We start from the raw sequence: 15,799 nt of genomic DNA, 5'->3' as shown, positions 1-15,799 counted from the left end.
AATATGTGACCATTATATCTTTATTTTTTTTGGATAGTTGTTTAGGTTATATATGCCACTATCATATAATTTTTGTTAGAACTAAACGAATATACCGTAAGTAATGTTTGGGGAATAATTTGCCGTTTCAGGAACTCACACCGTGTGACACATGGCTACGTGAAAGATTCTCTCCAAATACGCTCACCTCCTGTCAAGAAATCTCTACAGCTAGAAGCATCTCTCGAAGGTCATAATCAAACAACCGAATTAGAAGATTCAAATGGCATCTCAACCTTTTTGTACCATATCCACATTGCCAACACATTTAGTTATCGATCACCATCAAGAGGTCCCAATAATCTAGTAGAATACAGCTGATCGGCTTGAGCTGAAGAAGGTATCTGATTCGAATCATGATCAGATAAAACCTACAAATTCCTCGAATATATATTCTCACCGTAAATGATCACCACATCAAGAGATCACTGGTTTGCTTTCTAAAAGTTTTACCTCATTCATCAATCTTATTTCATTTATTTCGTTTTTTCAACAAATAACAGATTAATTTAATTAGACGAAACCATTTTCCTTCATTTTTACTATTCAGCTCTCCAAGGAATTATATGGTACCATTTTCTTAATTGACGGTCGCAGTACCAACGAAAATACACCACAGTATTCTATCGATGTTTAGTTGAAGAAACGTAGTACTGTGTTTATTTTCTCCCTTGTATCCCAAAAAAGTAAGCTATAGAGAGATACATTGGTTTTAGTTTTGATTTAGTAAAAATATTTTGGATTCATAGTGTGATATATATATGATATATAAAGCAAATTGTGAATTTCTTTATTATTATGAAAAACACTTTTTAACATTTTATTTGGGTCGATAAACCAATTTTTAAAACTCGAGACAACCCGATTTGCTTGAATCAAACTTTGGTGAAATACCGTTAACCATTTGACTAAAAATACCTCTCAAATAAAATATATTTTTCAATAGTTTATGGATATGACAAGATACACATTTTACTCGTGGGTAGGGTAGTGGCTTACACTTATATAGACATTATAGCTATATATGGCATTTCACTGAATTTGGGGAATTTATTGTTAAATAATGGTTTGCTCTGTTTACTTACGAGTTTTACCTTTTTTTTTTTTTTTTTTTTTTTTACTAAGTGGGTAAATATCATATAAAATGAAATGTTAGGAATTACAAGTGCAATACCTAAAATGTTAGGAGACAAAATTTTAATGCTTTAAAAGTATGATCTGGAAAATCCATTGTTTTCCAAAATTAAAACATTTTATTTGACATATGGCCACAAGTTTATTGGCAATTAACTTCCGGTTGCGTCATAACAAAAATTAATTGTAATAAAAAATTTCAAATATGTGTGGACCGGTGGAAGAAACGTTATTCATTTTTTTTTTTTTACATATGTTATTTGAATGTCCTTCACCACAAAGTTGGGTGATCGTTTTGATGCAAATTAAATAGTAGTAAATGTTTTTTTTTTGTGGTTAATCTGGGAGGTAAGGAACCAAAAAAATAAAATTAAAGAGTTGAAACCATTAACCATCGGAGATTATAAATTATGCATTAAGTGAATTCTCCGCTGGTAATGCTACTAATGCAGCACAAAATACCCTTTAGCCTACTGTATTTCAGGAGATGCAGAAAGTGATAATCCATTTATGAAATGTCAAATAGACGAATCGTGGGAAAAATACAGATTCTATCTTGGTTTGGGTTTGAATTGTAATAAGAGGGACAACCGAACATTTTTCTAAGTGCTAGATGTTAACGATGAAACATGTCACATTGTCACTCGGAAATTATAATTTTTATTGGGTATGTCGACTATTTTTGATCAAAAAATAGACTGCCAGAATTTAGATGGACTACTCAATCCCTTGACGATTGGGTTTTCCATACATTTAACTATTTAAGACAAGTTCGGTTAGTTTTAAATTTGCTTCTTTTTTTTTTTTTTTTTTTAACGTCTTTGGATCGACAAGGTCCGATCCATATCCAATTCCTACTACGCGGGATAACGCGACTTAGTAGAGTCGAACTCTTGTGGGGAAGGCGGAGTCAAATAAACTTAACCACTTGACTAAAGGCACATCCCCGTTTTAAACTTGCTTCTTTAAGTTTTTGTTTTTTTAAATATACCATTCAGGGGAGCTAGAGTGTCTAGTTTATTTTCTAAAATAAAATTTATTGAATTATTTTATAAACTTATTTTGTCGAACTTAGATAATCAATCAAAGAGTTTTCTTTTAATATAATGTTTGGTTGATAAAAGTTCAAAAAAATTGTTTTGTTAATAGTTTTATTAGGACTTAATTTACATACATAATTTTAGCTTTTTTTTGCTGTTTGGCCCCTAATTTGAGCTAGTAAAATCTGTTATTTACAAAAAGGGATTATCTGATTATCTTATTATAAATAAGCTTACATAGTAGTAAATTTTAAACAGAAAAGGAATTTGGCGTACTCTTAATTTACAAGGTGTCGTAACATAAAAGTTTAGAGATAGTTAAAGTATGTTTTAAATTATAATTTTCTTCTTTTTTGGGAAAATATTAATTCATTAAAACTATACCTTGTTCGGTACAAAGGCAACTTTGCTTTCATTTGATGATATGAATCAATGATTGAGCTTTATTCATCTTTATATTTGGTTGAAATGATTACACTGAACTCGTAATTAACAACGTGAGCAAATACAAAAGAATTGTTAATTCGATTAGTGCTACATAGTTTGATAAATATAATAAGAAATGTTGACGGCAAACTGGACCGGGGTTAGTAAGTTAGTGTATATACATTAGTAACGCTTTGTGTGAGTATTTGTGTGAGTTCTAGTTGCATAAGAAAAAGAAAACAAAAATCTAATTTTTCATATTATCAATTTAATTTTATATCTTTAGTTACAGTTCTTTAGTTTTTACTTAAATTCATTTTACATATTTTTTAATTAATTATATATTTCCATATTTTACATATTGAGATAAATTAATTATAAATTTCTTACACCACTAAACTTTACTTGGTAGTTGTATTAGTTTTATATTTCCTAGTATTTAGTTATATTTGTTCTTTTTTTGTTATATTAGTTTTACATATCCGTATACTATTACATTCATGCCCCAGCACAGTTTATAATAAATATATAGTCAATATATATATATATATGCAATAAATACATCATCACAGTTACATATATAAATATATGACTACTAATCTCTTCCACCAAGAAAAACAGCATATTATATACACAGTTAAAAAAAAATGTTTCATAGTTATAAAAGAAGTCATTATCTAGTCGTTCTTAAAATATAAATGGGCTCCAACTCAGCATTCATGATAATTATAAATATATCCACCCTAGTCTTAAGGCTTCACTACTCAAACAAGTTTCTGAAGGAGAGACAGCAGAGAGTAAAAGCTAAGAGAGAGAGCGAGACGGGGAGAGACAAAGAGAGAGAGATCATTTTGGTTATTAAGTAATTAACATACTAGTTAATTAACTTATACTAATCATGGGTTTTATCGATGGAAAGTGGGCACCGATGATCGTCATAATTGTTACTAACATGATTGCCGGAATGGTTAACGCTTTGATTAAGAAAGTTCTTGATGGAGGCATTAATCATATGGTTATTGCTACTTATCGTTTGGGTATTTCTACTCTTTTCCTTCTTCCAATCGCTTATTTTTGGGAACGGTATGTTTACTTCTTTTTTTTTTGTTTCAAATTTCTTTTCCTAGCTTAATAAACTAAACAAAAAATTTAAAAGTTCAGGGCAGTGTTTTTAAAAAAAAAAATGAATTTTTGTTACTTAAAAGATGACGAAAATAAAACGTTTGATGCTTCATCTCTATCTATTTTCTTTTATAATTCTCGTTAATTAATTACTCTATTTTATTTTATTTATTTCATAAAACAATTGTAAATTAACTTGTAAAATTATTCGAGAATTTTATGAATGTTTTCTATGAACGGATATGGAATCAGAATTGTGTGTGCCGAACAAAATAAATATTCGATCTCATGATTTGTTCAGAAAAACAAGACCAAAGCTAACTCTAAGCATCTCATGTCAGCTTTTCGTCAGTGCCCTTTTTGGGTAAGTTTCGGCTTTAATCCACTAATTAATCTTTATTGTTTTTATTTGTTTTTCTATGTAAGATATATATATATATATATAATCTTTTATTATAATCTTTCTTTTTCAGAGCGAGCTTGATGCAGTATTTCTACCTGCTTGGACTCTCCTACACGTCTGCAACGTTGGGATCTGCTTTCTGGGCCATAATGCCTTCTCTCACTTTCGTTATGGCTTTAATATTTGGGTACTAATTATTATAAAAAAAGGTCAATATAAATAAAATTTTCATCATTTCAAGTGTAATCTTACGCCTAAATATTGTGATAAAAATATTTGCAGGTTCGAAAAGCTAACTTTGAAAACAAAAATAGGATACGGCGTCGTTCTTGGAACTTTAATAAGCTTAGTAGGAGGTTTACTTCTTACTATGTATCAAGGCATTCCACTAACAAACTCTCAAGAACAAGCAGAAAATCCAAACAACCACACAGGACATGAGAATTGGATCAAAGGTTGTTTCTTTTTATTGACCGGAGTTATTCTTTTCAGTTCTTGGATGCTTATACAAGCCAAGATCAACGTGAATTACCCTTGTCCATACTCGAGTACCGTTATTTTGTCGGTCTTTGGTACACTTCAATGCGCCCTTCTTAGTTTAATCAAGACTAGACATTTGGAAGATTGGATCCTCAGAGACGAGCTAACCATCATCACCGTCATTATAGCGGTATATATATAAGACAATTTTTCGTCGACATATTAATAATTTCGAACCACGATAGATATTGATCTATTGTTTGGTTATATATGTTTATAGGGCGTGGTTGCACAAGGAATGTGTACGGTGGGCATATCGTGGTGTATCAAACAACAAGGACCTGTCGTTTCCTCATCATTTAGTCCTGTCGTACTTATGTCTGCAACCTTGTTCGATTTCTTGATTCTTCATCGTGTGATTTATTTGGGAAGGTATATCCTAAAAATCTAGATTTAGTATATAATTAAACTCTATAAACACCTTAATTACTATATCATGTGCATGTTATGGACTAAAATTTTTATTGTTGTTGCAGCGTTATCGGATCTGTGGTGGTTGTGATCGGTTTATACATATTTTTATGGAGTAGGAGTAAGCAAATAAAAGAGTGTAAGATCATGAAGTTGCCTACTAATACGGTGGAAGAAGAAAAGGAAGAGGAAGGCCGTACAAATGTTAACATGGGCCAGCTTTTGGTTATACCGATGACTCCTTGATCTACTTCTCTAAGACCACCATTAACAAGGATATCTTAAAGAGTTCTTAAATAAGAAATATGGCTTAGCTAAGACCCAAAACTAAGAAAAGTGGTTTAGCTAAGACCCAAAACTAACCTTAAGAACCAACCACATGTCATATTATTACTTTAATACTTCTAAGAACCATTTTTAAGATACCATTGTTAATCATGCTCTAAACACTCTTGTTCAACTAGAATGATCGATATGTCTTCAGAAATTAAATATGAAGAAGAGAAAATGATCGTTTTGATTGTTTATTGGACTATTCATCACTTGTATTGTAACGTTTAGCTTTTTTGGATTTTAATGTTGCGGGATTCATTTGGATATTGTAATTTGTTTATATGAATAAACAGTATCAAATTTGACCTTAATTGACTCAAAGAATGATTCAATCTGCATAATTTGACAGATATCTAGTTTAGCAAATCCACAGTAAATGTAAATAGACCATTTAATTAATTTAAATGATTTAGTTATAATAATATCAAATATCACAAAACTAACTCAGTTTTGTTTGATCAAAGTTTCAACATAATTCGATTCTCGACTTCTCGTGGATTGTGTGAACTGTGAAGTGTTCTGACGTCGGCCTTATTTATGAGAATCATATTAATAAACGGTCAATTACTCACAATTTATGAACATTATTTCAATTTTTGTTCTGTAAATATGAAATTATTGCAAACGTTAACAAAATCAAAAAATATTTTTTTTTTCCTTAAAGGCGAGTACAGGATATGTTGGGCTACTATGCCTTCTTCTTACTTTATATTTTTCATGTTATATATTTATATATGTTTAAACTTTAATAAATAGTATTTCTTTATTTATAAATCATTACCCACCAGAAAAAGAAATCGCTATTGCTTTGCTTTTTCTTTATAATACTGCTGAGGAATGGCACACGAAAGAAGTGAAAGCCATATCGAAAACACACATAATATGCAAATATATACATGATGACTCTGACTCAGCAGTCATCAAATCAGGAACTATATGATAAGTACTTTAGTATTCCCTTTGTTCCTAAAAAATTGATGTTCTAGAGTTTTCACATATATTAAAAAGTAATCATTGTTTAATTATTTGTCAATTATTTTTTTATACTAAATATTTTTAATAACTTTGAATCAATAATATTAAAAAACAGTTAATCATTACGTCTTGAAGTTTACGATATATTAATTTTAATCAATAAAAAATAAAACAAAAACTTAAAAAATTAAATTTTGTATAACAAAGTAAAACTCTAGAACACTAAATATGTAGGAACAAGGGAGTATATATAAATCTCGCATCGTTAAACGACAACGGGTCTCTACCAAGTGCTCGCTATAAAGCATGGTTTTTTCTTCTTTGTTTTAAAGTTTCTTAATAAAATCATAACTTTGTTTAAAGTGATCATACATTAAGATCATCATTTTATTTTTCACTATTTTCACTTTCCTCAACTCCATCAAACAATATTGCCTACGAGGCTACGACCTTTGAGATGTCCAAACTCAAATATTCCAAAAAATTTATTTACGTAATTAGTATAAACTTTTTTGAATCTCCATTAAATTTTCAAAGGCACGCCAGTTTTTTTTTCAGAGACGTTTCCCGCGTTTTCGTCATTAATTCCTCATTCCACCATAACCATTTATGTGCTAAGGTTTTTGTTGCTTTCAGTTTTGTCATGTTGTTTTTTTTGACTAGAATGATGTCATGATAACTAATGGCTACTGAGATATTGTAACACCCACAACTACACTTTGGAATGTGTAATCATGACGAGCTTCTTTTCCACGTCATTCTTATTAAATAAATTCACAAATCATGAATATTTTATTTTGCTGCAATATTTTGTTTGTAATCTTTAATTTTTGTACCACCTGTTAAGTTTTGTAATCATAAATATTCAAATCAAGATTCACGTTAAGTTTTAAATTCTACATTTGTTGCATGAAATTGACGGCGAGAGTCCGTGACTAGAAAAAAAAAACATTTTCGTGACGATATATATATATATATATATATATATATATATATATATATATATATATATTCCTATCACATACTACCAATATATAATGAAAAGGTAATAACATCATTGATGAAAAACAAAAAAAAAAAAGAATTTATATAGTAGCTGCAGCCATAATTACGGATTTTTTTTTTTTCTTTGATAACCGAGTGTCCTGGCCCCACCGAGGTGGTCCAGACTAGAGATCGAACCCTTACGGCATGGACGCATACCCGAAGATGGGTCATGGCCAGGTAACGGTCTTCGATGTCGGGCGCCAGAGCAAGTCCGCATGTAAATTCCCTGATGGCCACTAGTATGTAGCAAGGGGGAATCAAACCCGGGCGTATTGGGATTACCCCCTCAACCACGAAATCCGTCCTACCACTAGCCCACCTTGTAGTGGTTCATAATTACGGAATTAGTGTGAGCTTTATCCAAAAAAGGGTTAAATTAGTAATACATAAAATTAGTGAAAAAGACGATAATATATGGTGTAATAAAATATGTTTGAAATTGTCTCGTGGTTACTTAATTCGTGGGGTGCGTTGGCTAAATTTATATTTATGGCTTCGCACTTTTAATTGCATGGCGAACCCCACGAGAGTTTCTTATCTTTTAGCAAGAAAGCATGCATAAACACATGTCAGAATCACCTAGCATCCGAATCCGATTTCGACCGCTTAATAATTCATGCATAACAAATATATTTAAAAGTAATTAAAGTCGAAAACCATTATATATACTCTTTTTTAATATATAAAGGAATACGTAAAAAGTAGTTATGGTTATACATTGATACTCTTTATTGACCAAACGACTCCGTCACTGATCACTGATCAATGACATCAAAATTATTGAATTTACGACATCAAATATCATGTTTTGTTTATATAGTCTTTCTACAAAGTATCTAAAATTGAGTATATATTAAGATATTTTTTATATATTTTTTGATAAGGTTGAAGTACTATTTAAAAAAATATATATATACAGTAAAAGACGTATTTATTGACGTAACAACGTTCCGAAGAGGTATACTCCAAATTTGCCCACAAACAGATCAACGACCAATATTTTTTTTGTCACTCAAACTCCATATATTAATTCACATATATAAACTCTTTTTTAGAGAGAGCCAATCGGAAAATCGTCGAACTTATATGAGAAAAACAGAACGTGCGAACTCTTGCACATTTTACAAAATGATCAGCGGAGGTATTTTCACTACGAGAGATATACTTAATATCAAAAGTATAGAAAACAATTCTATGTAATACACAAAATTCCTCAATTCTGTAGAAAAAGTAGGTCATTCGTCGGGGTTAGAAGTCATCGCTAAAAAATCCGAACAATTCGTCAGAAAGAAGATACTAGTCAACGGGATTGCTACTAAACACTTCAATGACTACAAGAGAGTATCCAATTCGGCATGAAGGGGGGAAAGGCTTCTTCTTGATCCCTAAGAGTCCTAACTGTACCACTCTTCCTCCAAGCAAAACAGTCCAACCATGACCGCTTCTAGAATCCGCCCCATGCCATGACCCATCAATGTAGCAAACCGGCCTATCCGATGAAATTGGCGCTACTTGCAAAGCAGCACTCCTCACTGGCTGGGGATCTTCCCGCTGGTTTGCTTGCCTCCATGCCTCTTCTTCTTGAATTACAGTGTTTAGAGTTTTCTGAGGTGGTTCGCTCAAAATGTCGAAAACCTTTCGATTTCGCGCCTTCCAAATATACCACATAATCTATGGAAATACTCTTAGAATATAGAATATAAAATATAGAATTTTAGAAAGAGCTTGTCATGATGGTAAATAATAGTATTATTTTATTTTTGTCAAAAAAAAATTATTTAAGATAAATAATGATTATTGGTTTTTTTCTTTATTGTGGCAGGAAATTAAAATCAATTGAACTGTTTTGAATACAAATTCTTAGAACAAAACAAAAACAAAGACAAAAACAAAATTATATAATTTAGAAGAATAGCTGTATAAGAATGTTTTTTTTTGTTAAATGGTTTACCCGTATAAAAATATTTAAGATTAAAAATGTAAAACAAGAAAAACAAACACCCTGGTAAAAAGAATAAATACATTTAAATTGAGTGCAACTTTATGAAATGATTTTGTCAAATATATTCATCGTAATTCACTTTACTGATTGATCACGCTTAAACACTACAAATTTCATCTGTGATAGATAATGTTTTCAAAGTAGTTTCGAGACGTCCCTAAAGTCCGGTTCACCAACTATATATATATTTTGGTATATTGCTCACTTTGTTTTTTTTTTTTGTTAATTTCTTTTGCTAACTTTTGATAATATTGTAAAATAGTTATTTGGTCTTTTTTAAAATGGAAAGAACAGGCAAGTTGATATATTAATACAATTCCAACTCAAGTTAGTGGACTAGAAAGTATTTGCAAATGGACAAGATCGAAAACATATATTTCATGAAAAGAGAATGGATCAGTATTCTATGAACGAAATGCGTCAAAAAGCTTGGTCATATTGGAGTTTTTGGTCGTTCATCTTGAAAGAGACAAGGCTCGGAACAAAAAACATATGACGTAACTATGATATATCAAATATATTTTTTTTGTAAGAAAGAAATGGATTTACATTTAATTAACTGAAAAGCTATAGATAAGGTAGATTTTGCATGATTGAACCAATGCTTTGTCTCGAAATAAGATAGTCAATCGTTGGGTTAATGGATGAGACACCAAGTGTTACTTGCATATAAGTATATGATATACTTATAAATGATAAAATCAGGGGCATTGCCATTTCGATATATTCAATGTCATATTTTCTGTTGGGTGTAATTTTAACCATCAAAATTATACTATAGAAATTATATCATAAATATGTTAGAATTATGTAAATAGGAAAAATAATTGTTAATATTCTAGAAGACTCTAGGATATATCGACACGTGCCGCGATCGGTGAGAATCATGACAATATGGGCCGTATTCCACAGAAATCGGGACAATACGGGCCATAACCGAATCGTGTGAATAACTTTATCCTCTCGAGAATCACAGATCCTATAAAGAGAATATTTGATGTGATCTTAGGGTTTGATTGGTTCTCCCGCTAGCACCCTCCTAGCGGTTGCTAGCGGTCGGTTGCGGTTGTTAGCGGTTGGTACCAATCATAGAAACCGCTCTATACCGCTCGAAATCGCTGAATTTCAAAAGCTTCTTCCCGCAAGCGTTTGCGGTTGCGGGCGGTAGCGGTTGGATTTAAAAAAAATAAAAAAAATAAATAAACGTTTACTTATAATTATTATAAAATATATTAATCATATATGTATCTTTCATCTTTGTATCACGTTCTCATCATAAACCTTAATCAATATTCTAAAACCTTATTTTCTCAATGTCTTCTACCCAAACTGATGAAAATCAAGAACCAAACGTAAGTATCATATATCATTTTATTCATTCATCACCTCATGTGTAACTCTTTGAATATTTTTCTTGGCATCATTTTTTGCTTTTCATTATGTATTGCTTTGCTTTTTGATTGAATATATGTTTCGATTTATTTTCTCGAATAGAAAAGCACTTGCTTTTTGTTGAATTCAACGTTATTTACAGTTTGTCCCATTACTTGATGCAATTTTCGGTGTTAACCCAGTATAAAATACTATCTTATTACAAAATTTCTTTATTTTGAATAACTATTAGTACTTTATTTATGGTTTTAATTATTAAGCATGTTCAATTTTTCTAATAATATATTGGTATTTTTTTTTTGTAATACTTTTTTTTTGGTTATTTTTTTATTTAACTACTACCGCACCCGTTGGTTTACCAGTCATAAAATTCCCGCAAACGCATCCATTTTCAAACGCTAAACCAGTCGTTCAAAACGCTTGGTAACGCTTGAAACCGCAACCGCCCGCTTCCACAAACTCCCGCAACTGCAACCGCAACCGCTGCGTTTAAACCAGTCAGACCCTTAATGAGGAAATATCGAAGACGACTTTATCACGTGAAAGGGCGGTTGCTCAAATCCAAATCCCACGAGGATTAGGATTGGGAAGACTTCTCTATAAAAGGAGAGCCCCATTCGACGAAAGACGACACAAAATCGAGAGCAAACACAAGAGACTGCGAAAAACGGCAAGACACATGACTCAACTCTAAAACATGACTAGAGTTTATAGATTGATTCGTTGTGCCTTGATTCTTGTACTTTGCAATCGATACTTTGATTAATAAGGAGATTCTATTCGACTATTTTTCTTGTTTTCCGTAAACTCTCACGAATCGATTATTTTTGCCAAAACATTTTCTACTTCCAAAATATTTTTTTAAGAAACTAGTTAATACGGTGGCTAATATTTGGTAAAGTTCCAATGCAAAAGGATTATGCATCCACTCAGTGGCCTTTATGTCTTCCAAAGAGAGAAATAAATCTTGGTTTCAGATATTTTGAGTAAAAGAGACATTCTAGCTAAATAAATAGTAATTCATATCTTTCAAATTAATCAAAATTTTAAGTTTTTCACATATATAAAAATTAAATTAAAATTTCATTATAAAATGCATCTACATCAATTATGTGAATAAAATTTTCTTATAATTCTAATTCAATAGTAATCATTTTTTTATTGAAGTTTACAGGTCATCATCATTAACTAATAAAAATACATAGAAAATTTTTCATTCTAAAACTTGGATTAATTAGGAACAGTCGAAATATAACAATAACATGTGAATCAATATTCCGACAATCTGATTCTCTGTTTTATTACTATATATAAAGTCTGTAAAATGACGTTATTTTCAAAACAACATATCCATCTCTTTAAGGCCAAATAACCATGTCAACTATCCGAACCGATCCTACGGATGGAGATGTATCTTAGTATGTGCTTCGCTAAAAGCCTGGTTAGTGAAGCATGTAACGCGTAATTGCTTTCGGTTATCAAACTTGTTTTATAGACTCTTCTACTTGTTTTGGAATTTAAGTTTGATATATTCATAGTTTGATACATCTGACAAATATCACCCTAGATCCTAATCCTAAAGCTGAATTAACATTTTCGAGAAGGTTGTTATTGTTGCCACTTCACTAAATCAAACACTTTTTGGGGTCAAAATCATGGAATGAGATCTAAAGAATGAAGATAAATGATACATCTCACATAGAATATCAACCACATCATTTTTATCTGTCTTCTAATACTGGGTTTTAGAAAAATTTGGTATTTACCCCATCCGTTTCATATTAAATGTAGTTTTAAACTTAAATTTTATTTTAAAATAAATGTCATTTTATATTTTTAATGTAAATATTTGGTACAATTTTCAGTTTTATCATTACTATTTTAATGTATAGACCCGTGAAAAAAATTGTATAATATATCAATTATGGATAAAACAGAAAAGTAATTATTTTTTAATATGTGTAAAAAAAAAATTTAACAACACCTATAAATTTGTCCAAAAAAAAAAAAAACAACACCTATAATAAAACAGAGGGAATACTATCTTTTCTTTAGATAAATTTCTGGAGAATATGATTATCTTTTCTAGCAAATTCTAAACAAATGATTATCTTTTCTAGCAAATTCTAAACAAATATTTAATAACTAATTACTTTTATTATTGGTTATTCAAGATACTGATTATATACCTGACGTATCACAGTATCAGACTAGCAGACAGTAAGCCACCTTAATTAGTTACACTTACATACCAATTAGTAAAAAAAAAAAAAAAAAAAAAATTTGTTACATACCAAATGTTAGAGCAACTCCAATAGTTGGGCTCACATTAGGAGTCCAAACCATATTTATAATTGTAAATAATGCAAAATTTGAAATTTAGACACTTAGTTAGTTTTTTATTTTTTTCACACTCCAATAGTAGATCCAAAATTGAAGATCCAAAAATTTAAATTTTTGAAAAAATTTCTAAAAATCTTTTACAAATCTTGAGACATAAACTATATTTATCATATTACAAAACTTGATACACAACTTCATCCTTGTCCTTTGGTACAAAAGAAAGAAGAACTCGTTTCCATTCATGAAGTTGGTCTCAAAGCATCACCACCACTTCTAGCTACTGTGCTGAAGCCTACCGTTTCATTGACAGAGTCTAATATCATTTTTTGAAGCTTTTTACGTTTCAGAAATGTGATTGACCTACCTTGTCCCAAGGAAGAAGAATTACCTTGCTTCATTGGTAATAACATCAAGCATTGATCAAATTTCATGCGGATAGATCATCTCATGCTATTTCTCCAATTAACCTCAACAAAACAGAGCAAACTTGATCAAATTCATGCGGATAGACACAAAGAAATAAAGAAAGACGAAAGAGAGATAAGTGGAAAACCGGAGTCGGTGAAAAATCTTGAACGGTAGAAACCAAACTCTCCGATTTGAACCGGAGTCGTGGAAAATGAGGACAACAGCAGAACGACCACTCAGACAACACCATTTGAGACTCATTTCGGTTCTCAAATCGACGGATTTGGGTTCCGATTTCGCCATCAGCGATAGATGAACAAGAGATAGGAAGAGTCGGGGAAAACGGCTAAAGAGAGAAAACACATGCCTAATTTTTTTTTTTTTTTACACATATTTTCTACCAACCAAAAAGTGACACGTATGCGAGTCTAAATCTGGTGGAAATATCCAAAGTTGTAACCGGATCTATATCTTTTATTTAGTTTTGATTTATGTTTTAGATCTCTTATCTTTTATACACCTATATAGATCCACCGATAATAGTGCTCATATTAGACCCGTTTTTTGTTTAAGCTAAGGCGATATTTTTCTCTATCCACGATGATTTGAAAGTTCTTTCTTTGTCTTTATATTTTATGTATAGATTAAATTAATAGAAAATGGATCACGTCTTTCAAATTGGTAATTATTTTACTATAGATACGACTTGAGGTGAAAAACAAGAGGGCATTCAAAAACAAGCTTTTACAAAACATCCTTTTAATTCTTTTTTTTGTTTTAATCAAAGATGGTATGCTTTTATTCTCTTCCTCGTCATTATCCACCAATCCTCTAAGAGGGAAAAAAAAAACTGCTTCTAGAGTCTTTTTTTTTTTGATAAAAGGCTGCTTCTAGAGTTTTGTTTAACTTTTTTCTTTTTTTAGAAGTAACTTTTTATAGTGCAAGTTTATCTTGTAACCTTGTACTCGGATGATTTTACCATCGCCAACCAAATTCGAATACGTACGTAAACAATATATCCATTGATTTCTCCGTTTTCTAACCAATTACTTGCTTTATTTTGATTTGGGTGTCAAAGGCATAGGACAATCTTTATTTCTTATTCGGCATATAGGCAGCTGAAAGCCAGTGTTGATTTTAAAAATCACACAATGAATTTGTTTAAAGAGGAAAACAATTCAATTAACTCTCTTTTAAATTCTGATCAAAGATTCAATGGAAAGATGAACTTTATTGCTTAGAGACAAAGTTAGGGTTTTTGCTCAAAAACAATTAGAGTTTTTTGCGTAAAGTTCCGGATCCTTTGAATAGGGGACAAACCCCCTATTTATACATGATTAAGGGCGGTTTAAAGATATGTTAATCTTCTAAATCTTCGAGGCCTTATCTTCTGATTTCCCTTTCTTTTCGGGATTATCCTTTTCTTCCTAGGAAAATCTCCTTTTTCTTGAACGAAGAAGTCGGCTTATGCGATTTCCTCCTTCAGCCCATCAACAGGCTTAACCGAGATTCTCTGATTTAATCTCAATATTAATTCATAATTCGTCCGGTTTAAATCGGTATTGTCGAAGGTACTAATTCCTGCACCAACAGCCAGCAAAAAAAAATGAAATCTTAGTTCAGTGAAAAATTGAGTTGATCGCCTCTAGCAGTCGAACTACTATATCCGTGTGCACACAAAAATCTAGCAACAAAAATTTTCTCCATCATCTTATTTCAGATAATCAATCGATCGAATTTAATAAACTACAACACATACGATTACAATAAATTACTAGATGTTAACCCGCGGTACACCGCGGGCCTAAATATTATTTAATTTTTCTTAATAGTAATTTAAATATTTTATTTGACATATTTGAATTTTTTTGTTAAAGAAAAATTTTTATTTTTATTTTAAGACTTTTGTTTTACATATATTCTACTGTGTTTTGATTTAAATGAATATATATATATATATGTATATCTATCTATATATATATATATATATTGTAAGATTAGTATATTTGAAGTTCATTTTTGAAAATATAGAGATAGAGAAAATTATATAGTTCATTACGCACTGATATATAAGGTTCCCTCATCTAGATTTTAACCCGTGGTATACCGCGGGTCGATTTTTTTAACTAAAAAGTTTAAATTTTAAGTTATAGTTGTTTTGTTAATATTGTTTGTTTTGATTAG

The 15,799-nt window shown here is 30.8% G+C and overlaps 1 protein-coding gene across 2 annotated transcripts; it reads left to right on the top strand.

The window, feature by feature from the left end:
* Positions 1–3,390: 3,390 nt before the first annotated feature.
* Positions 3,391–5,759, top strand: LOC9308962 (WAT1-related protein At4g01450). Of its 2 annotated transcripts, XM_021023463.1 has the most exons (6): positions 3,397–3,722; positions 4,063–4,125; positions 4,235–4,351; positions 4,447–4,834; positions 4,925–5,076; positions 5,181–5,759. In XM_021023463.1, the coding sequence occupies exons 1-6, from the start codon at positions 3,538–3,540 to the stop codon at positions 5,359–5,361; spliced, it is 1,086 nt and encodes a 361-aa protein (XP_020879122.1). In that variant the 5' UTR covers positions 3,397–3,537; the 3' UTR covers positions 5,362–5,759. The 2 variants fall into 2 exon arrangements, with proteins under 2 accessions (XP_020879123.1, XP_020879122.1); XM_021023464.1 differs by lacking the exon at positions 5,181–5,759 and having other exon boundaries at positions 3,391–3,722; positions 4,447–4,736; positions 4,925–5,007.
* Positions 5,760–15,799: the final 10,040 nt, after the last annotated feature.

This window comes from Arabidopsis lyrata, assembly GCF_000004255.2.
Source record: "Arabidopsis lyrata subsp. lyrata unplaced genomic scaffold ARALYscaffold_6, whole genome shotgun sequence".
Taxonomy (NCBI): Eukaryota; Viridiplantae; Streptophyta; class Magnoliopsida; order Brassicales; family Brassicaceae; genus Arabidopsis; species Arabidopsis lyrata.
The sequence above is the reverse complement of the archived record's forward strand: the minus strand, read 5'-3'. Positions and strand labels throughout refer to the sequence as shown.

Excerpts from the sequence above, each read along its gene's own strand:
- LOC9308962 (XM_021023463.1), top strand. The coding sequence starts at position 3,538 with ATGGGTTTTATCGATGGAAAGTGGGCACCGATGATCGTCATAATTGTT. Across the intron at positions 4,352-4,446 it reads GTTATGGCTTTAATATTTGG|GTTCGAAAAGCTAACTTTGA; the intron begins GTACTAATTATT and ends AAATATTTGCAG. Across the intron at positions 4,835-4,924 it reads TCATCACCGTCATTATAGCG|GGCGTGGTTGCACAAGGAAT; the intron begins GTATATATATAA and ends ATATGTTTATAG.